Source organism: Saccoglossus kowalevskii, chromosome 14 (assembly GCF_978046115.1).
Source record: "Saccoglossus kowalevskii chromosome 14, keSacKowa6.1, whole genome shotgun sequence".
NCBI lineage: Eukaryota > Metazoa > Hemichordata > Enteropneusta > Harrimaniidae > Saccoglossus > Saccoglossus kowalevskii.
Window position 1 is genome coordinate 2,530,525 of NC_140654.1, and position 23,444 is coordinate 2,553,968.

General features: G+C 36.6%; 1 protein-coding gene across 1 annotated transcript in view; it reads left to right on the top strand.

Moving 5' to 3' along the window:
- Positions 1-12,298, top strand: part of LOC100369457 (monocarboxylate transporter 12-like) — a 12,628-nt gene extending 330 nt beyond the window's left edge. The window contains exons 2-7 of the mRNA XM_002733067.4: positions 5,237-5,572; positions 6,188-6,373; positions 6,645-7,165; positions 9,624-9,828; positions 10,210-10,374; positions 10,715-12,298. Of these exons, the coding sequence (XP_002733113.1) occupies positions 5,410-5,572; positions 6,188-6,373; positions 6,645-7,165; positions 9,624-9,828; positions 10,210-10,374; positions 10,715-10,917 (1,443 nt within the window). The 5' untranslated portion in view covers positions 5,237-5,409 and the 3' untranslated portion in view covers positions 10,918-12,298. The remainder of the gene's footprint in view (positions 1-5,236; positions 5,573-6,187; positions 6,374-6,644; positions 7,166-9,623; positions 9,829-10,209; positions 10,375-10,714) is intronic.
- Positions 12,299-23,444: the final 11,146 nt, after the last annotated feature.

Below are 23,444 nucleotides of genomic sequence, written 5' to 3' on the forward strand. Positions count from 1 at the left end.
CACCGTTACGGACTGGCATAGATCGTTAAGTCCTGCTTAAGTTAAGGTCGGCGTGACCTGTGACATCGCGAGACCATGCTCTTTTCGTCGTCTTCGGCTTCTTATTTATCGTGACCATGGTCAAGATTGGCTGAGCTCGTAGCTTGGGTACTCGGTTGCGAAATCCGGAAGAACGACTTGCTAATTTTCAAAATGGCGCACGCTTTGTGGTGTAAACTAGCCAGAGCGGTGTCAACCATTCAACTCGAATCTACGCTGAAAAGCACCGAATAAAGCTTCCAAGGTCAAATAAATGTCGGGGGGGGGGTCTCTGTTTGTGTCAACGTCTGAACATCACAGTCGTGTTCGGATCGTCATGACCTTCCTTGGGATCATGTAGAACCATAGACCCTCTTTTAGAGGGTCTATGGTAGAACAAAAGACCAGACATACTGCGTGCTATTGTCAAGGAGCCAATCCGTGTACGGTAAAAAAATCACGATACACACTTAGAATAGAAATGATATAAAATACTGGTACTAAGTAAGTACTAAGTAATCTGACACAATTGTGAAGAGTATGATGTCGTGTTAATGATTTTATTGTAACGAATTAATTCCATTAGGATATCAATAATAAATGGTCAAAATTTCTATTTTTGTACTGGTTTCTATGGTGAAATTAGTTCTTCACATCACACAATATGGTTCAGAGGCATGGGATGAAAAAATTGTATATTATTGTTGTTATGTAATTTCGACAGTAATTCTCAAAGATGGAACTGGGAGTCACCGGAAGACAAAAATTTTTTTCGTTGGCATGGGGGGTAACAGAGATGTTAATCCGAAAATGCAATGTCTATGCTTGTATTTGATTGGTCCTGGCAACGATTGGGGGATCGTGACGTGGCCCGCCTTTTGGGAAGATTCATAGTGTCCTGGCCGGGGGGCGGGGGGGGGCTTTAGGGTTAATTTGCATATACAATTTAGACTACTAGTATTCATAATACCACGGAGGTACCTCCATGATAACACCCACCATAGATACGGATTGTATTAGTATTAGATAAAACCCTAGTCTGAAGTCGACTCTTGGATATAAGTTCGACCCGATCGCGAGATTAAATGTCGAGTCCGTAGGCCCAACGTGGAACGACTTTATACCAGAAGAGTCCCAGTACGAGGGTTTTATTTGACTTGAATAATTTATAGATATTAATTTGGGGGAATTTTAATATCTTCGAAGGCATTTAGTGAGTTCTGTCATCAATTCTGCATAACATTCGTAATGGAAAGGGGACAATGCTTCTGTTTTTAAATGGGATATGCTGTAAAGGAGTTTAGAACTGGGAACGTTTATTACAAAATACATGTAATAATAATAATTATCTTTATTGTTATCGTATCCTCTATTGGACTTTGATTGAAGAATACAATAAAGGTATAGCAATGAAAAAAATAAATAAATGAGATTAAAAGAGTATAAAACAAAGGTATTAATAAAATATAATAAATGAAAGTAAATGTTTTTATTCATTTTGAGGCAGCTGGTAGTACTTTTTTCAGGTTGTTCTCTCTGATTTTAAAACAATCATCTATGTACTGTATTAGTACACGTATGTGAGTCTGTAGTCAGTGTTCTCATAAAATTTACTGAAATGTGGCAGGTACTAGTATATCACCCTATACACAAGATCTGCGTAATGATAAACTCAACAATCATATAGGCCAAATGTCGGTGATCTTACAAAATCAAAAACCACTTGGAAGCTAATATTCTCGATAACCAGAAAAACAAATTTGACGTTAACATCGCTATTTGGGTTTTAGCAAACCGAAGTTGCTCAGGATCGAAAATTGCCCTTTTTGCATTTTTGTCTGATGTTGATGGTGTTTGTAGTTAATAAACATAGGAGCTAATCTTTATCCTTATCTGGTTGAGATTGTTGTAGTTATTTTTGACATTGAATCATGAATATTAAAGCGGGGGAGTCGTCACCTGCGCCTGCGTCAGATGGCCATAGCGTGTCATTATTTACAAACAAGCATCTACCCATGAGCCTTTGCGTTGTTAGCGTGTGTTGTTATCGTCGCTTGGGACTCATTTCCCGCGCGTGCGCAGGTGACGACCCTACCGCTTTAATGAAGCAGTACTACACGGTGTACCATGAGTTAACAAAAACATTTAATATACATGTATACGACAGTAAATAGAGCAAATGACAAAGTGTTCTTTGTTTTTTTATTTGATTTTTGAAAATATCCTATTTTAATTGTCCTATTTATACAGTGGTTTTCGTATTAGACTTGTACGAGGTACGAGGAATGTTTTAGGTTGGGTACCCATCTGACTACGCATGCGCCAGTATAGTACCCCCCCCCGCGTTGTTACGGAAGTAATGGAGGAACTTTATGTGTTGATAAAATCCTAATATCTAAAAAAAAAACAGAATGTATCTGTAATGACTAGCTTAAATACTAGCTCATACAAACTAACGACCGACACAAGAAGAGACCCACAATTAAATGTATATTTGCTACCATGTGTGCAGTTTTATTTGACGTCTACGTTGTTTTGTTTATAAATACTCAATACCATACCTACGATCTTTTTCCGTCATTCGGCTAAAAAGTACTAGAAATATATTAGGCACGATTTTGCTATCTATATAAAAAGTAACATACCGTGCATGAATTGTTTTATGGAAATTACTTTAACATTTATTTAAAAAAAATAAAACTACAGGGGTAAATGTATAAAACAAAACTTGATCTCATATATTTCCATAATTTCCAGCCGTGTTTTGGAGTCAAATGTTAATTGAATGCTCCTTTTTAGCACTGACATGATAACCAGTAAATGCTATTACGTTTATTTTAAAATTCTGCTTGAAACACGATCGTACATGCGCTGTTTTCTCAGTGTCAATTATACATCGCATTGCAACAGGTTCGACTGAATGGTTGGTTGGTTTGTTGCGTTAAAAACAAAACAAGAACAAGAACCAAGAGTTCCATACACTAAGCTTCTAATGAACGATAAATGAGTGGATCCCGACCATAAAATAAAACATATTCCATTCAAGTTGTGTTTGTTTAATATTAACTTTAAATGCATATCTTGGTAGTGTTACGAATCATTGCAACATATTGCCAAGATAGGTTCCTTGTTATTTGTGCATGGTATGATCATACGTGAAAGGATTCTCAATACATGTAAATACAAGTGACAATAGTAAGGGATTCTATTTATAGTACGAGTGTATATGTGTCGTGAGCTGAAATGCATCCGAGCGTCTGATCCTCGCTCCCCACCAACATGATGACAGTAAAATCTAGTTATGTAGGTTAGTACCTTCCATGCTTAAAGGGCGGTAGTCGTCGTTCCGCGTCCTGTTCGATATGGGACTCATAGCGACGTATACAACGCGTGTAAAATACATTGTTTATTTACGTGAAATTTGAACACGCGCTGTGCGACGACCACCGCGCTTTAATTGTTATAGGATGTCATAAAAGGCGGAGACAATATTCTATGGGCATAATCATGGAGGTTATCCAAGGTGCTATCTCACAATATGATAACAAATGCCGCTGAGGACAGCATAACAAACATGACAGAGACTGTAAATCGCGTCTAGTAAACTTATATCGGGAGGGTCATCACCTGCGCACGCGCGGGAATTGAGTCCCAAGCGACGATAACAACACACGCTAAAAACGCAAAGGCTCATGGGTAGACGCTTGTTTGTAAACAATGAAACGCTATGGTCATCTGACGCACACGCAGGTGACAACTCTCCCGCTTTAACAGGGTTTCAATATCCTGACAGTGGTGTGTTCATGTTTTTAGGGTCTCTTGGATTAGAAGCGCGATTGACTTCGTCCATTATATATATTCGCGGTGATGTATATGCTGGACACATGCGTTACTAGCTGTGGGTACATAGCTATTCTTGTGTCGGTCTTTTAGTCTTTGTAATGGTATTTTAGTAATTTATTGTATTTTTTGTCCTTAAAAGTTACTATATTTGGATATTGAATTTGTATCGACACAGGTAGACTGGCAAAGTCGGGACTTATTTTTTGTTTGCAAAATGAAATAATTAATTGTTTTTAAGTCCTTTTTAGTTTGATCGCGAAAACTAATGTGACCGTGAAAGAAGTCAAGCTGGTTTTCGCGATCACATTTAAAAGGACTAAATTCACAATTAATTATATATTTTTTATGTAAAACAAAAAAGAAGTCCCGGCTTTTCCAGTCCTGGACACAGATCACCCTGCTATTTATAACACAGCTACCTGGGTGGTCCTCTGTCAGATTTGTTCATTCCATTACATCACATCCAAATCTCTATTTTTAGGGAATATTTTTCTCATCTTTGCTTGTCATATTGCATTGACATTTGGTTTGAATATTCTTGGCATGGACTAGACTCTGACTTACTAATTGAGACTAATGAGACCATATGCAAGTGTCTTTTTTTTTTTTTTTTTCGGATTTTTTGCTCATTTTTGCATATTTTTCGTCTTGACTTTTCCTTCAAAAGAACCTGCCAGATTGCTTTGAGATTAATAATGTAGACACATGAACAAATCATCTTTCAAAATGTCTTCATTTGTTGAAGATATCTCTTTTTTGTGAAAGTCATACATTTTTTTGTTAAATATTATATTTTTGAATTTTTCCCATTTTCCGATACGTTATATATGGGCTATGTATAATACATAGTCTGTAATAGATAAGTGTATTGTTGGGTACTGAACTACCTGGGCCAATGTTTTTCAAGATCAAGATCATGTCAATGTTTATATGTTTGCTCGGACTCGAACAACTAAATAAACAGTTTTTGCTATGTTTTGCATATTTTTGTTTGCTTTGAGATTCATAATGTAGACACATGGACTGGTCCTCTACAAATGTGTTCATTTGGTGAGATATCTCTATTTTTGTGAAAGTTAGCAATTACAGCGGGGCTCTTTCGACCGCAAGGTCGCTTGTTTAAATACACTAGTGGATTCCACGGGGGGCTCTTTTATCCCAATGTATACGCTATACAGTAAGCGTTTTTATTGAATGCCTCCTAACTGAATGTTCAGATAGCGTAACGGGTATGCCAATTCATTTTATCCGAGTGCAACTGGACCTGAACGTGAGTGAAATGCTGCTCATGCTGGGTGCAATGCAACAGCACAATATTTGACCTGTTTGACTGACATATGCTATGTATTTCATAAGAGACTATTTTTAATTGCAGTAAGATGTTAACTGACTGAGACATGTGGCCTTCAACTTGCATTTCCAAGCAATCGTACTTACAGCAAGCGCTGATGGTGACCAAGCGCACATAGAATACCAAGTAATATGCACTACATTACAAGTGACTACACGTGTTTATGTTGGCACTGGATTGCCACTTATCCTTGAAACATGTCTTCCAGTACATTACCGAAACCCCCGGACGGTGGTTATGGATGGTTTGTTGTTATTGGGATGTTTATTACATGCTATTTGACAGCTGGAACATTTTACGCATTTGGTGTTTTATACGTGGCCTTCCTTGATGCATTCGGCGAGACAAAGGCTGCCACAGGTACAGTACTTGTTAATCCAATATAATATGATCCTCTGACAGCATTTCGTGCATAACCTTTGCAAGATCTCGGTACTTGAACGTTTTTGTGAGATATGACGAGACGTTCCTTACAATTCTTTGTCATTAGCATATATGTTGTTATTTGGTCACAGCATTACTAACGTCCTATGCAATTCACATGTTAAGCCTGAGAAAAAGTGTGAAAAAAACCACATTTTAATTGACGGATTAAGTCAAAAATCATATTCACCTATTTCTAAGCTTTCAGATGATGTATATAATAATAACTTGTAGAGAATGTCGAAACTACAAATAAATATTTATTTGTTGATATCTTAAATATGAATGGCAATGAACTACTCGTTATCGTGGGGAAATTATTGTAACATAATATGATTACAAGGATACTGCAAAGTATGCACGAAGACAGTACAGCGGCAGTATCGAACAACGCACAGCGGAGGTCGATGCGACCGCGTATTGTCAGTGCAATACCACAAGCTGTAACTTATGGCGTTATGGTGACACATGTATACTAATAAATCATAGTACTCGCTCACTTGACAAGTTAATATAATTCTTACTTCAGACTATTGTATGTTATACTTACAGCTTGGGTCGGATCGCTATTTGCTCTTGTATTGGTCAGTACAGGCCCATATTCAGTTTGTCTTGCAAAGAACTATGGGCATCGGAAGACAGTTATGCTTGGAGGCTGTATTGCTGCTACCGGACTCATGTGTACATCTTTTACAACAGCGTTACCCCAGGTGTATCTAACATTTGGTGTAATCGCAGGTACGACATTGTATAATATTTTCCAGTGATCGGACAATTGTAATCCGTAATAAAATGAGTCCTTACAATCTTAGGTAAAACAACAATGAATGTTCCAACCTCAAACCACCTTCACCTTTAAGAATACTCAATATGTAACAGTATAATGGCAGCCTACTTCACTTTTTAAAACAATGCACTCCTTTGCGTATATGTACAATTATTCCACCATATGTTCCGGGCGGCTACGCTAGATACACTTTTGAGAAATTACTTTGTTTTTATTTGACAGGTGTCGGCAGCGGTTTGGCTCTTATACCTTCTATAGAAATGATAAGTATTTATTTTAGTAAACGGTTTTCACTCGCACTTGGAATTGCCATGGCTGGCACTGGTGCAGGTCAGTTCTGTCTAGCCGTTACAAGTCAGATGTTAGTAGATACGTATGGCTGGAGAGGGTTATTGATGCTACTTTCTGGGATCATGCTCAATGTGTGTGTTGCCGGGGCCCTGTTCAGACCATTATCTGTGAGATGTTATCGGACTTTCCCCGCAAATGTCAACGCACGAGATACTCACCACGTGGGATATGAGGAAACTAACGTGGACGATGTAGCCCCTTCTAGCGCTGTGGCAAACAATGGAACAAACACAAAATTAAAGACAAAACTTAAAATTAAAGAGAAAACTAATTGTTTTAGAGCCTTCTTATCCATATACGATTTAACACTGTTTAAAGAACCAGTATATTATTTGATTATGCTAACTGCTATTGGACAAAGTATTGGACATACAATCGTCACGGCACATGTAGTAAGTAGGAATCTGAAATTATTGTTCATTTATTTGTTTTATTACTTAATTTTAATTGCTGATAAAGTTTGTTCTCTGATAACGAAAATTAAAATTAAAATCACAATCGTCAAACAGCCTTCAATAGGTACATTTCCGTGCAATGCGAGATCTCGTGTATTGCGTGAAAAGGGCAGACCAAACGTCTGCCCTGAAAATCGAATGATTTTGAACATGAATTTCAATGTCGAATTGCCGATCTTTCAGAGAGGAATGTGGCGTTGAGATATTTTGTTAAAATTTACCTTCATCCTGTGACCTTTGTTTGTCCTGGATTTGACTCCAGTGTGCGAAGAACACAATGGGAGTCTTTGGAGTTATCCTGTCAGTATGTGCGAGTCTATCCGTTCCAATGATATCTCAAGAATCGTATGTTTTTAATGAAACTTGGTGCATAGATGCTCTGGACTAATGCACAGATTTTATTAGGTTTTGGCTGAAATCCGTGCATATTAATTAGCTGATTTGCATAATAATTAGCTAATGTTTAGCTGTTCCTTAACTGTTCCACTTATATTTAAAGAACCATTCAATAGATTTTGATGAAACGTGGTACATAGATGCTCTGGACCTATGCACAGATGTTATTAGTTTTGGGTAAAAATCCATGTATATAATTAACCTAATTTGCATAATGATTAGTCAATTTTCGGCTTTTCCACTGATATCTCATGTACTAATCATCACATTTCAAAGAATTTACATAGATACATCGGACGATGCACAGACAGAAATGTGAAATATTTATTACCTAACTTGTATAATTAATCAATTTTCAGCTTTTGATATTTCAATCCAAAGACCTGATTAATTTTAAGTAAAAATGTGTTCATATTAATCAACTAATTTGCATAATTAGTTATTTTTTGGCTTTTACAGTGTAGTAAATAGTAAATATCCAATTTCAATGAATCTTGGTACATATATGTTCTAGGACAATGCACAGACCAGCATGTATTTTCTATGTGTATTATAAATTTTGATAATGTGAATAACATTTGGTTCATGTTATGCATCTCAAATAGCGGACAAAAATTAGTTGCCAAGCTTCTTGTTTGAAAAGCAAATCTTAAATTTTGAGTTAATTTCAATTTGTCTCCAATACTCTCAGCACACTGGAGTTGTTTTCTAAGCTTGTTTTTATTACTTTCGATGTCACGCATAACGCGGTATCTCTCAAGGAACAGGAAATGGTCTATTAAGGTAGAGATGCAGGTTCGTGGGCACTTTTGAGTGAATTTTTTTATTTGCTTTTTATTTTTTAAACAGTCTTGGCTATAGACTGTTAAAATTTTGTAGAATTGTGAATAATAGAACATACTCAAAAAAAGTTTATAAATATAGATAACAGGTGCAAACATTCTCTCCTTTGAATGCTTAGCAAGATTTAGCAACGCTGTACATAAATAATAAAAAAGAAACATGGTGAAAAAAAGAAATGACGGGATCTCCATATTATGCACTATATTTAACTTTTCACAAAACGATAATACATTTAAATTTGGAACTGTTACAGCCATTTTAATTATGAGCATTAGCAAACTTTTTACTGAGTGAATTGTTATGCAAATTAGCAATTATCTCAGCTTCTTTTTAGTGCACATCCCAGAAATTAAAAAGCTCCTAGACGCTTTGACCTTTTGTTTTGAAATTTTTACAAATGATTGACAATGTGTTCATCTTCAAAATGCTGTCGGAGCATTGTTTTTGGTTGAACAGTGTTACAACAATCGTACAGACAACTAGCCTGGGTGTTAATTTATGCATAAACTTAGTAGTGAAATTTGGGCTGCTGCCCTGGAAAATTGACAACAGGTAGACAGTTTTCAAGACGGTACTTTTTTCATAGTAAACAGATGTACCCATAAACCAATTTTGACAGGAAACAGAAGCATGGTTTAGGAGCTATTTTTTTAAATCACTTTTGACCAAAAGAGCACATTTTTGTGCATATTTCAAACTACAGATTCAAATGGTTACGTCAATATTTAGCCTGACATGTAGGCGTGAGTAGCGCCCTCGCCGGCCGAACGGCATCAGACCTCTTATGTACACTTTGGCAACAATACTTAAGTGATGTCTGCATCCTTCTATAGAAATTATGAATAGACACGGATAATAGAAGACCATGTGCGTATGATTGAACCAACACAATTGCTGTTCAATCAAAAGTGATATATTTATTTTCTAAGGTCTATGATCCTTTAAATTTCATAGTTTTACCTTCATGACCGCCGTTTTCGATTATTGGGCGATGTGGTTAAATTATATGTTCATTGAAACAACTTGATGCAATATTTTCTTGCAGAATTACCCAATCCGCAGAATATACTCGTTATTTTCTGGGAAATGTTAAAATGTCTTACGTTTTTTTAATATAATCGTAACACAGGCTTATGTTTTTATATATTCGTAACAGATGAGACGAGCACGTGATTTTGGTATTCCTGATGTTCAAGGTGCTCTGATTCCTGCTATCATGGGATTGGCTCAGCTCGTTGGAAGACCCATATATGGTGCTGCAGGCAACCTGCATTATGTCCCCTCATATGGTTTATATGCATTTGCTATGGCAGTATGTGGTGGTGCTACAGCGTTGAGCTCGTACTTGCCAAGTTTTGCAGGTCAGTGTCTTCACAATACCATATTTGTATGTGTTTTACTTCTACGCGCGCACATGTGTTTTGAAGTATGTGTCAGTTAGTGACTGCATGACGAGCGACATCATCAATATAGTGACATGCTTAAAACGGAAGGGTCGTCACCTGCGCACGCGCGGGAATTGAGTTCGAGGCGACAATAACAACACACACTAACAAACGCAAAGGCTCATGGGTAGACGCTTGTTTGTAAACAATGACACGTTATCGTCATCTGACGCATGCGCAGGTGACGACTCCCCCGCTTTAAATGTTGTGTGCGCATGTGGAGATTTTGAAATGGGCGCACGTGATTGAATCAGGACTCGTCATTTCCCACTAAACTATTTATGCTCTTATTTTCAGGTCAGAATATTTTTATTGTTTTGACTGGTATGAGTTTAGGCGGTTATATCGTCCTCATTCCTGTCGTTGTTTCTCGTTTTCTTGGGCGTAAAAAGGTTGCCCATGGTATATCATTTGCCTACCAGTTCCATGGGCTAGCAGGATTGGCTGCATCGCCTACTGCAGGTAAACATTGCATAAATAATCTGAATTTTATTTAGGTACAGGATTCATTCTATGTTTCTTTTTCTTAGTTGCCCACATATGACGGGATTTGATAACAACCTTAAAGCGCCTCACTAATACAAATAAGATCAGTTTAATATCATACTCTGATTGGTTGTTGACTAATCCCACTGGAGTCGTCATCTAAAGCATTTATCGAATTATTTCGATTACCATCGTATATCAATATTAATGCACGAATTACAGTAAATGTAAATGTAACTTGCAATATTGTTGTAAATTTAACACCTCGAACAAAACAGAAAAAAAACTACTCACTGCACTAACTTGTTACCAACAGGATGGATGCGCGACCAATACGGAACATATGAAGGAGCTTTTTGGTTGGCCAGTGCAGCGTATTTCATTGGAGCTATAGCTGCATTTTTGCTACCAGTCGTGGAGAAAGCAACAGAAAAAGCCCGAGGCGACATACCAAAATGTAACAAGATAAAGAACTTTGACGACGAGGTCTTAGTTTCAGAGTATTTGTCTTCGTTATAGTACAACAAATGAAGTTACTGGATGTCTAAACCCGGTACTAGAAAACTTATTTTGTACTTTTGTTGTACTTCATGACTTTTTAGCTCCGCTGTCGACTTACATGTGAGTGATTACACTCCGTCGTCGTCCGTGTCAACTTTTTACTTTTTGACTTCCTTTTGAAAACTACAAGTCTTAATGCTTTCATACTTGGTGTGCAGACCTTTTTTAGATATGTTCATTTCATGATTATATCTTCAATTTTTTAAATTTTATTGAATATTTCTGTCATTTTTGGTAAAAAGTGATATTTTCGAACTCTTGTTGAAAACAGCAAGTCTGATTGCTTTAATGCTATACATATTGTTCATTTTCTAATAATATTCTCAGTTCTTTAATTGAAATGTACATTGCTAACAGCGGGGCTATCTCAGTCGACAGGCTGCTTGTTAGTTGTAATTTTGTTTTATTATGTACAGTAAAGCTACCGCAAATCAGAACAATATTTCTCTGATGAATAATGATATTGTATAATATTTGCTTATTCGCACATTTTGTGTGAAATTTTATTCCCGTCAAATCTTTCTGATGTCAATTCGTGTTGAATTTACATTGAAGGTACATTTCCAGTTCCAGTTGAGATTGAATATTGAGTAACATCTCAACCCAAGGAAATCACGAGTTAAAGCAACAGTAATTGACAATTGTCTGCCTGTTGCTCAAGTCATACATATCCGACGTATCGTCTAATATATACCAGGCCATATGGCATATGAAAGGTTTATGAAAGAAAAATTCTCTAGAAAACGTTTGTTTGTTTGTTTTGTGGGGTTGATTAATGAACGTATGGATTAATATGATATCTGTTTCTCGGAAAGCGTCAATGAGACCTTTTTTCAATGATATTGATCATGGGTTATACCATAGACCATCTGTTAGAGGGTCTATGGTTATTCTATATAACCTAATTATTATACTATATTTATATAAAACATAAATATATTTATATAACGAGTGTTTATTGTTTATAGCAAATTGTCACGTTTTATATCACAGTATTTTTTAACTGTAACTTTTCCTGTTTTTTTCGTAATTGGTAACATACTCAATATAAATTGGGCATGCTTTTATTCATTCATGCTTATTAGATCGGATTGAGGAATTTTGTTGGAGAATAAAAAGTACACTTTCGTCCATGGGTGTAAATATTTAAGTATTTATCTCAGTATTTTTTTAACTGTAACTTTTTCGTGTTTTTTTTCTATCGTAATTGGCAATATACATATCGTTATTGCCTGACACCCACCGACATAACCATTGTCTCATTGCTGGTGTAAGGTTATGCATATCAGGTACTTGCTACCGGTTTCAATAATAAAATCCAATTAATACATACTTCAAACCACTGACTGACTGTTTTCCTGTAAAAAAAGTGATTTACTTGATTCTAAATATTGTCTAACCGTGACCGCTAGCTCCATGCACATTTCAGTAGAATTAATTTCATTGAAACCAATTGTTTCTTTATAATTTTGATACATTAATTATAAAATTTAAGATTTTCATGATGTAGGTATACAGAGCATCAACATAAAAGTAAAGGTTATCTTGTCTTCGTGCAAAATGTGTCAAGGGAATAATATTTGAGCTTACCAATAGATCTAGCGCTCTCATCGTTTCCTGCAGAATTAGTCTTTCAGGCTGAGTGACATCTGGAAAGACTCGGAGGATTCCGAGGGTAGCCATGTTTTTGCTACATGCACAGGCATAGGATAAATATTTCTAGTTTTTAATTAACCCATCAGTGTGTTTAATTATTATATTGTTAGAAGTAAAATGTATATGACCTTAGCATTCAAACATTTGAAATAATGGGTGGTGGGCCGGAGTCGAGTGTGACCGGTGCATTTTCCGTTCACATTTTCTTATCTGTACATTCTCATTTTTACCTTGCCCGTACCATCAAAGATGGAAGGGAAATGTATATTAAGAGAACATTTTTGTCCGGCGTTGTCGTCGTTGTTATTGTTGTTGTCGTCGTCGTCATTGTCATTGTGTGCATAATAACTTTACTAATTCTATTCCAAACTTTATCAAACTTGGTCACCTTATTCATCAGTATAAAGTCTTCCCTGAGTTTGAACAACAGATGTCCTGCATGAAAATATCATGCAGAAATTGAGAAAATCTGATAAAATATTTTGACTGTTTCTACTTGACTGATCTGTCATGAATTTGTTTTTGCGTATCTGTTGGTCGACTTAATTAGCTGATTATTAGCGAATCGCTGTGTTATGTCTGTCATCGTTTAGGCCTATTTGAAGTTTTGGACGGAACTTGGCTCAGTGATTTGGAACTAATTACCAGATAACCGCCGCTATTCTGACTACTCTTTCTGACAGTTGGTATTCGTAGTTATTAATGTAGTGAACGATTAATCAAAAGATATGACGTATTCAGTACTTAGTGTGATTGGCTTTATGATTGAAGGTTACGCCCTAGAGTCTTTTGTCTGCTTTGTAATTGGTTAGAGTTTTGAAAATGAATAAAGAGAGTTTGAGTTGGTCTTGGTGAGTACACCAGGACAAAGGCAGTCCTGGAGAGACTTGGGGCCAGCCTTGACGCAGTCTAAAAGAGTCTTGGGTCAGCCTTGCGATAGTCTTGGGGATTTTTCCCAGGGCGCTGTGTCATATAGAATGCTCGATTGACCGACTAAGACGAGAGCTGAAACGTATTCGTTGTGTGTGTCTTATTTGACTGTAAAGCTTAAGTGACTTCCCCGATCCCGCACCTCAAGGGGACGCGATAGAGAGACGAGACGAGATTTCCCCCTGGCAAGTGTGGAGAACCCCGAAGAGAAGAATTTTCCCCGTGATAGATCACTGGTGATACACATCAAAGGTCACTGATCTCAGTGGAAATATGCATTGTTGTATGTGTTCAATGAAGCAAATGATTTATCTTGTAATAATATCCTTGGTAATGTATCTCAGAATCCCATACTGGGTTTCAAAACCAACTCATAGAGAGATTGCACAGTCTGATACACGTTTGCAAACCTACCAATAAAATCTTTACAGAAAACAAGTAACCTGTAGAATGCTGTATGGGTAATATTTTTATATTGATTTTTGTTGCATTTGCAGCAAATAGTTACCAAACAATGAGAAATCTATAGGATTGAATATACCTCTCGGCTGGCTTCACATGCATAGTTCAAGCCTGCCTAACCGGTGCTTATACAAGGATTTAATTACATCACCTAGACGATCTGTGGTTACAGCTTCATGGTCAGAGTAATCGCAAAATTGATATTACAATAGAAAATCGTGAAAGACTGGTAGTCCCATGCAATTAATAGCAAGTGAAATTCCTGGGATTGAAACATGTATTTTGAAGTCACTGATGTAGGCAATGAATGAAAACTTCAAGTTGGCATGGAGATGAGGTAGTTTATTTAATCAGTGCTGAATTAGAGGCTGAAATTATAATTATGTGCGTTGTCATATAATTTGTTTATTTCAATTTCTTCTGAAGTCAAATAGAATGCACTGGTGAAACCGTGAGTGAAAGGATGTCTTGGGCGTATAGTCTACATTGTGTATGAAGTGGTAGGATCGGGCGTCACATAATTTGTTCATTTCCAACTCTTTCCAACTCAAGTCACATAGAATTTCACTTAATTTATTTTCGCTGAAACGTTTTCCAGCATTACATGTAAATCCGATTTTCCCTGTGCTGTGTCTCAATAGAGTATGAGGTAAATGGCATTTTCACTGGAATTTATTTCAGGGGAAAAATGTTTTCAGTGAAAATGAAGTATACCACATTATTACATATGTACTGCAGTTTATTTTGATTCGTCTATGAAATCGGTGTTTCCACACCCCATATGCAAATAAAGTAGTCCTTTCAAGAGTAGCGTTTTCGAAACATAGCAGAAATAAACAATATTTAGAAGTGCGATATTTTACTTTTGGGGTACATGAATATACTTGCCGAGTGAAATGAAATTTGAACATCAGTAATGGCAGTCACTTATTTTGACTAAAACTAATTTGCATATCACCCATGCAATAATGTTTTCGGTATTTTCAAGGTCAATATGCTAATGAACATGGTATTGGCGATCCGCTCCAATAGGATTGCCCCTCAAATCATTTGTGTGTGTGATTTCCAGTGTTTTCACGTATTAGTTCTTCTGTGATTTTTTTGGCTTGGCCGATTTCGCTAAAACATGGAAGGTGGGTCACACCTTCACCCTAGTTATTAGGAAAAATCTGCAAAAAAATGTTGGCCCATCGTTGCCATAGCAACAGTAAAAAAATGATTTTTTGATAGCTTCGAGCTAAATGTATCTCCTACAAATTTAGGATACAACACCTCAGACATAGCTCATTGTACACGACTTGAGTAGGGGCACAATGATACTATTTGAATTTTTGATATCTTTCTTCATCAATGAGAAAGTTGACCCCAAATTTAGAGTAACTGTTCACCAGGTATGGCTTTTTAACTAACTCTTCTGTGATTTTTTTGTGTGACTTGGCTGATTTTGTTCATACTTGACAGGTAGGTCGTACCATCACTAATTGGAAAAACAATCCTGACCCACCACTACCATGGCAACAGCCAAAATCTATTTTTTTGAATACTTTCATCCCAAATTTATTACTTCCTACCAGTCTTGTAATAGCAGTGTTCAAATGATCAAAATAACCAATGAATCATCTCAATTCTACAGCTGTGAATGCTCTAACATGTACAATTCGTTTTACTTTGCATTTACTCTGCATTTTCGACATGTTAAAACAAAATAAACGTATTTTGCCGTATATAAAAGTGAAGGAGTGAAACATTCTCTTCGTACATGAAAATGGAGTACATGTAAACAAAGTATCGGGTTGGAGCTACCACTTTTGAAAATGGGCTTGTCGCACTCTTTAGATTGATGTCACACTCACAAAACCTAGATTGTTGTCTATTAAAATATATATTTTTTCAAATTATGAGTGATAGATATGCCAGAAAGTTGTAAGTCGATACGAAAATTGCCGTTTAACGTTTGTTTTTATTGCCGTTTCGCCAATTTTCGGCCGATTCTCACCTATCACCTCTCAATCTATAGCTGTCATCCCCTACTTGATTTGAGTGGCATTTTCAAAATCGTACGGTCCATTCCAACGCGGGCAAAACGCAGCAAACTTCTCTGGATTTAGAACACCGGGTTAAATTTGGAGGTCACGCTCGCGTTCACGACGCTTGCCAGGATTTTCAAATGTTTCAATTTTTATTCTACCGTGTTGTCAAAACGGCTACTCGCAATGGGTTGCAATTTTCAGAAAATTACCATAAGATATATAGCTAAAATTCATGGTAATTTTTTTTTTTGGCTTTTAGTTTTGCTCACGTATTTTGTAGTTTTTGAAAGGGTAGCTGCCCACACCCACTTTTTCCGAGGCGGAGTTAATTACCCATGAGCACTTGGTGCAATCCAAAGGATTGAGCGGTTCCCCTTTAACCAAGTGACTGAAACCCCTAATATTAGCTGTATATGTATATGTATTATATTACAATGTATATTTCCCAGTGGGAGCGAACCTAGTTCGAATCTGCCATTAAAAAATAGAGGTCTTTTCAGCAAAAAACGAATAACCCTTGAGTGCACACAATACACTGAATGTCATAACAAATCTTGCATTAGTTACAGCAACAGAATACCACATAAATATCAGCCGAAACATGAAAACACTATATATTCTATTTTGGCCTGAGCCCTCTCTATTGCAGTTCCAGGAATTACCCCCATATGTGCATCCATTTTCCACCTTGGTATCACCCAAACCTGAAAACAAATTCTTAATACCACGCTGAAGCGTTTGGTAACAAGATGTCAGAAAATCAATATAAGCACTCCTATGAACTGGGTGCCTAACTTTGATCAAGATCTGAAGCTAATAGAAAATCTGTTTAGTTCAAAGTTATCAAATCAAAAACAATACATAAAAAATACATTAAAAGCAAAACATTTCATCCACATTTTAAAAAGAAAATTATTCTAAAATATATGTATTCTGTATTTGACAAACAGTTCATTCGACAAATGAAAACTCACAGGAATATGTTTCAGCTATGTCACACGCAACGTAATATTACCGTAATTGGTATAGTACAGGTGTGATGGTTCAAATACCAAAATGGCAACAGTAACAAAAAGACTTCCCTGGTGGCGATGATAAAATACGAACACGGAGCCAACAGATGAGGTTTCAACTGGTACTGGTATTATTATCCTCTGCAAACATCAAGTACAATAACGCGGTAAAACTCCACTACTCCAATAACTAGATACTTAAACTCCAATACAATTCAACGAGATCTCCGATCTGATCTCAGTGCTGAACAACTCCCCTATATATACCCGCACTGTCTATAAATAGACCATTACATCAGCATACATAATGAGTCTTGAACTTACTACAAATTTCTAGTATGTCCCATTACCTTCTATTGCCTCCTACAGTGTTCTATTACCTATTCAACCATTTTCTAAAAAAATATAGAATATTCCACCCAGACACAGTACGGTTCTAGAACATTCTCAGTGACACGGAAGTGGTAAATAAGTCGTATGGGACAAGCTATTAGAACAGAATGATAGAGTGTTTATAATACTAGTTTAAAAAACGCACTTCAAAGATTGCAGCGTTTGAAGATGTAGGTTCTCAGGAGGCAACAGTACTGTTGACTTCTCCCTCCACTGGACACCAACTATTTAAGTTGATTTGCATACAAAGCAGAGCTTGCAACATGATAGCTATTCATAAAGGGTGTTTTTTTTTTACTTTTCATATAATACAGTAGTCACACAATGAGGCAGTTCATATTTGTCTCAGTGAATCATTAATTTTTGACAGACACCTGTACAAAATACTTGGACTAAAGCCAGCTATTTTTTTCTGTTATCTTGCATGTTTTATGAATCTATTCACATCTAAATGCAGCACTTTTTTTTGCAATGAGACATTTGTTTTTATTCTAAAATACCTGAATTACTTTGAATAAAGCTGGAAATTATGTTCCTTAAAATAATTAAACAAATAAGGCACCAATGTTTTTGTAAGATATTTACATCTTTTAAGGACATTCAGTAGACTGATTCCCCACTGTTGGTTCAACCCCAAAACTTGTTTGTATTCAAAATTAATTATGACAATGCATATTTATATTGAACAAACTACGATAAAGGGAAATATTATATAACAAAGGGCAAGGTCACCGGAGTTCAACTATGTTTCTTGAATGCGCCAACATCTGTTCCTTGTAGCACTTTACATGCATTTTTGTTTCTGTGTCTAGCATTTTTTTAAACAAATTTCCCGGCAACCCCCATGATTCAAATGGTCGACGTCTTATTTGGATCATGGAGGTAGAAAAGGGATGGAGGTAGAAAAGATCCCTTTTCTACCTCCATGTTTGGATACTGCTCACCATTTCAAGGTCTTACAAATGTTACCATACAATAGCGGCGTTCACGTTAGAGATCTCGACGCGTGTCGAGACTCGGGAACGAGTCGTCAGGTGCCGAATCTTGTGTGTGAGCGGTTGGACCGAGTCGGCACGTGCCGAAAAAAAATCTCGGTCCCGATAGATGCTTGGAAAACTCGGCACGTGCAGAGATTTGCTGTCTGAACGCTCGGCACGAAACCAAATCACACCCTCGGTGGTGAATTTAAGAAAACATATACTGGTTCATACTAGTATGACATGACAATGGAGGGAAGTGAAGCTATATATGGTTGGATGCTCTAGTAATGAATGAAATGATGCAAAGCGTTGTCAGCGACGCATATTTATGTGCTGCTGCAACCGTTACTTTTTTGCAATGCTACATTGACGTGAAAAAATATTTGTTTGTTTTTTAAATCTTTTTGCCGTTCATGTGTACGATGACTCGTAATAAATGCCATGAACGGTGTATCTATAAACATGTTGTTCGTACGACGATTCCCGTAATAGAGCAGTTAGCTGCTTTTCTTTATTTTAAAACTTAAATACTAAAATACGATCGCTTTTAACAGATCCACAATAGTCACCAATATGGAGTCAAGTAATAGCTCGATTGAAATGAAGTAAATTATCGTTTGAATCGTGAACAGATTTAATGTGGACGAACAAATCGGAACGTGGCGTTCAGTCAGTACTCAGATATCCCGGAGATGTTAACGGAGGATTTAGAACAGAATAATATATTGAAATAATACAGTACGAATTTTGCAAAGAAAAAGAGGGTCATGCCCATATTTTCAAAAGGAATACGAAGCTGGAAATTGTATATGACGTCATGCATAAATTGTTACAAATGTAGTCAATTTTGGTATTTGTAGTTGTCATATAATTGTATTACTGAAATTATTGCAAGATCTGCAAACTGATAAACTTATGAATATTCATAATCTTCCTCGAAACATGACAAACTCACGTCGTGTTCCTGACAGTTCAAACGACAACTTATTTGTCATTTTGTTCATTCCGTTGTTCGTTCATTTTAATGTATGTGATTTAGATAACGACTGTAAATAACATTACCTGTTTGCGATAAGTCGTGTTCTCAAGGGTGATATCAAAGCTGTACAAATAAACAACACTGTTTGGATGTGCGGTCGTTTCACACTTACAATATAAACAATAAATACGGAATTATTATTGACAGCCGACCACATCGACGTAGTGAACAGTGTAATTTACACTCACCAACGACATCATTGTCCTTACATCCACTAACGCTACAGAAGCGGTTAGCCGCTAGCGGGCGCTACACATATATGAGTGACGCTTTAGAAAGTTATTAGCCTGTTGAAGCGGTCGCAATTTAGGGGGTCTGTGGCGATGTTTAATGTACCAGTTGGTTTACATCTCTTAAGCATGTTTATTTGGGTTTAAATATCGACACATTTTTTTAGTTTGCCTACTACTTTTTTAACCTGCAGATGGGGTGACATGCAATGAAGGTTCCATTGAAATTAAAAGAAGTGTACTCATGAAATCACGTCGTGATGAAATACATAATTCCAAATAAGTCCCACGATGCACGTTCATATTCAGCAATGCCAATGTATAAGTCTCGCGACGCACAGTCTAACTCTAACAAGTAGCTATTGCTAGATGCACGTACTTTTGTACTTTGCATCGTCGCTTAATGTGTGAGCATGCGCATTATTGCTTCCATACTTGGTATGTATGTGCTTTCAGGACAACTTTGTGCAGAGTAAATAACACCGAATACTGGCAAGGTAAATGTAACGTGTACATATAATTGATCTGTGAGAATAATTATTAATAATATACTAGAATAACGAGAATATGGGAGGTGTTTTGATTTAGGGTGCAGGTTGAAAAATTTCAATTTCGTCAATTATTGTGAACCCCCTCCCCATAAGAGTTGGGGTGTCATGCAAGAGAGACATTTGCTGTTGAAAATTTGATTCTTTTCAGGTGAATTTTGGGACGCTGATTTCAGGTCAACGTTGTGATTATTGTTATTATTGGTGTTGCTTTTACGAGCAAACTCAAAGTACAGATGGTTTTATTTCTAGAGAAAATAGTCGTGTTCACACGCTACACCAATTACGGGTTAAGATTTAGGCTAATCTCATATGTTTACATATCCGATAGATCCAATTGCTTTCACACACAGAAGGAAACAGTGCTTTCAACGGGCATGGCACGGTCTAAAGAACGCCCAAAGTTGATGAGAATATAAAAAAATCTTTAGTCATTTTAACTATGATTACTAAGTAATGTTACTAGGAAGATATACATGTTAGTTCTACGGCTATAAAACAATGCCAAAGCATGTCCCATCGTTAGTTTTTTTCTCTGTGCTCTCATTGATTGTAATGTCGGTAATGGCATGCCGAAATGAATAGTTATGAATATAATAGTAAATCGTCCAAATAAACATTGAATAAAATGGCGTTTTTGGTGCTTAGCCCGTGCCAAGCGTTCACGGACACTTCGTTAGTCCGTACTAAGGGCCTGGACCGAGTGTTAAAACAGGCCATATTTAATCCGCACTTAGCATTTCTTAGCCTGTGCTAAGCGTTCACGAACGTTTTCTCAGCACGGGTTGATGTATTTGGCCCCTTAGCCCATGCTAAGGAGCTACTTATATATAGATCTCGGTTATTTACAATAGCATCGATATCATAACCATTCAAAGAAGCATAGTTTATAATGTCCTACATATGGCGTGATGTGTTACATTACATCGTAGTTAAGTTAAAACAGTGGGAACTGACTTCAGTCACAACACGTGGTACACATGGTAGTTTGATGCTGCGTACAAATATAGATCACGATAGTATCTTTCTTTCCATTTTTAAGGCAATCTAAACCTGTTATAAATGTTATTATGTACATGTATATAACAAAAATAATCCTTAAGGAATACTAATAGACAAAGAGGGGGATTACATCTAGCCGGAAAACCAACTTTTTGAGGCAATTCTGATTTCCAAAATGCGTGCCATACAGGCATATAGAGGTACGTTTAATCACGATTCCTAGTTATTGTAAAACTATTATTATTATTTATCTTTATTTCAGACTGTCAATCATTTGAAAGTCCATATAAAACTAGTATGAAAAATAAATAAATAAATGAACAAAAAAAATATATGTACATAGGTCAGTGTACTTATGGCAACATTAATAGTACAAAGTATTATTCCAATGCTGGAACAAGGCAGACTTCCAACAGCCATCAGAGTTACATAAGCTCACCAACAGACTGTTATCAGAGGTGTATATACGCTCTCTAAATTTAAATACAAGATTTCTAAAAATTTCGTAAAAAGACTTGACATGATTGTATACAAACATATGATTTACACTATAATCACGTGGGTAATGAAAAAAGCGGCGAAACAAGTTATTATAAAATACACGCAAAGCATTAAGGTTCGACTTCCGAAAGGAGCACCATAGTTGACAGCAGACAAAATTATAACAAAAAGTTTTAAATAACAAAAGTTTGACCTCATAGCTACATTTTGAAAATTTCCGTAATAGAAGATTAGCTCTGATGCAAAATAGACGTTTCTGATGATATATATCAGTGTTATCCTTCAAATCACTAGTAAGCTTGTGACCAAGATATGTAAATTGGTCAACAAATTCCATTGGCTGTTCCGACAAATATACTGGTGGTATTTCGAAAACACTGTGTCGACTATAAAAACACATACATTTAGATTTAGTGACATTATATATGATATCATGGTCATGCGCAAAGCGACCACATATTTCCAAAAGTCGTCTTAACCCCTTAATAGAGGGCGATAGCACACACATATCATCAGCATAACTGAGATTGTTGAGCAACTTATCACCAACTAGACACCCACTCGGAGTGTCATTCAGTTGGATATTCAGATTATTAATATATACATTAAATAACATAGGCGACATAACACCGCCTTGGCGTACTCCGTTAGATACACAGAATAAACGGGATATAGCATTCCCCCATTTAACACAATATTTTTGATGTTGATACCAATTCATTAAAAAGCGAACTATATATATAGGTACATTACGTTCAGTCAATTTGTAAAATAGCGTCCAGTGATTGACTCTGTCAAATGCCTTTGAAGCGTCAAGGAAACAGACAAACACGTGACTACCGAGCGAATTATAATGACGTATTGCTTCTTTTAATAGAAATACACACAGATCCGTTGAATGTTTTTTCCTAAATCCAAACTGATTGTCAGTTAAAAGAATAAACTCCTGGCATCTAGACATCATTATATGCTCAACAATTTTGGAAATGACGGTGGTTATCGCAATCGGGCGATAATTATCTAAACTAGTCACATCACCAGCTTTATTCTTAATTAGTGACACAATAACAAATTTTATCATGTTATCCGGAGCAGATCCATGACAAAACATTGCAGAAATACACATGGCTAGGTGCAGATTAAGTGCAGGACCAGCAAATTTAAAATGCTCGGCACTAAGACAATCCGAACCACATGATTTACCCAAATCTAAGTTGCGCACGATACTAGAAATTTCCTCCATCGAGACAGTGGTGTACTTTCTGTAGAACCATTAACATAATCGTACACTTTATTGCGAAGTTTAACATCAGAAACAGAGTTAAGAAGGGCGTCAAAATGATTAGCCCACATATTAGCAATGTTGCCCACGAGCCATTAACAGTAGCTGAAAGTGGAGACTTGGTGGACGCAGTAGCTTTTTTCCAAAACATACGATGATTTAGCAATGCTTCAGCGAGTTTGTCAGGTTTAATCTTAGCCTGATTATTTTTGCATATCCGTAGGGCATGCTTAAATTTCATTCTAGAAGTACGCATCAAGTGATATGACACACCTTGTCTTGGACTGCCCAAGTTACGCCACTCCAAAAAGTAACCACGGGCAACGTCATGAGCATCCTTGACTAGCTCATTCCATCCCGGAATCATATTGTATTGCTGATGGGTTTGAACTCCGAATACTGCACCTGAAGCATTTGTG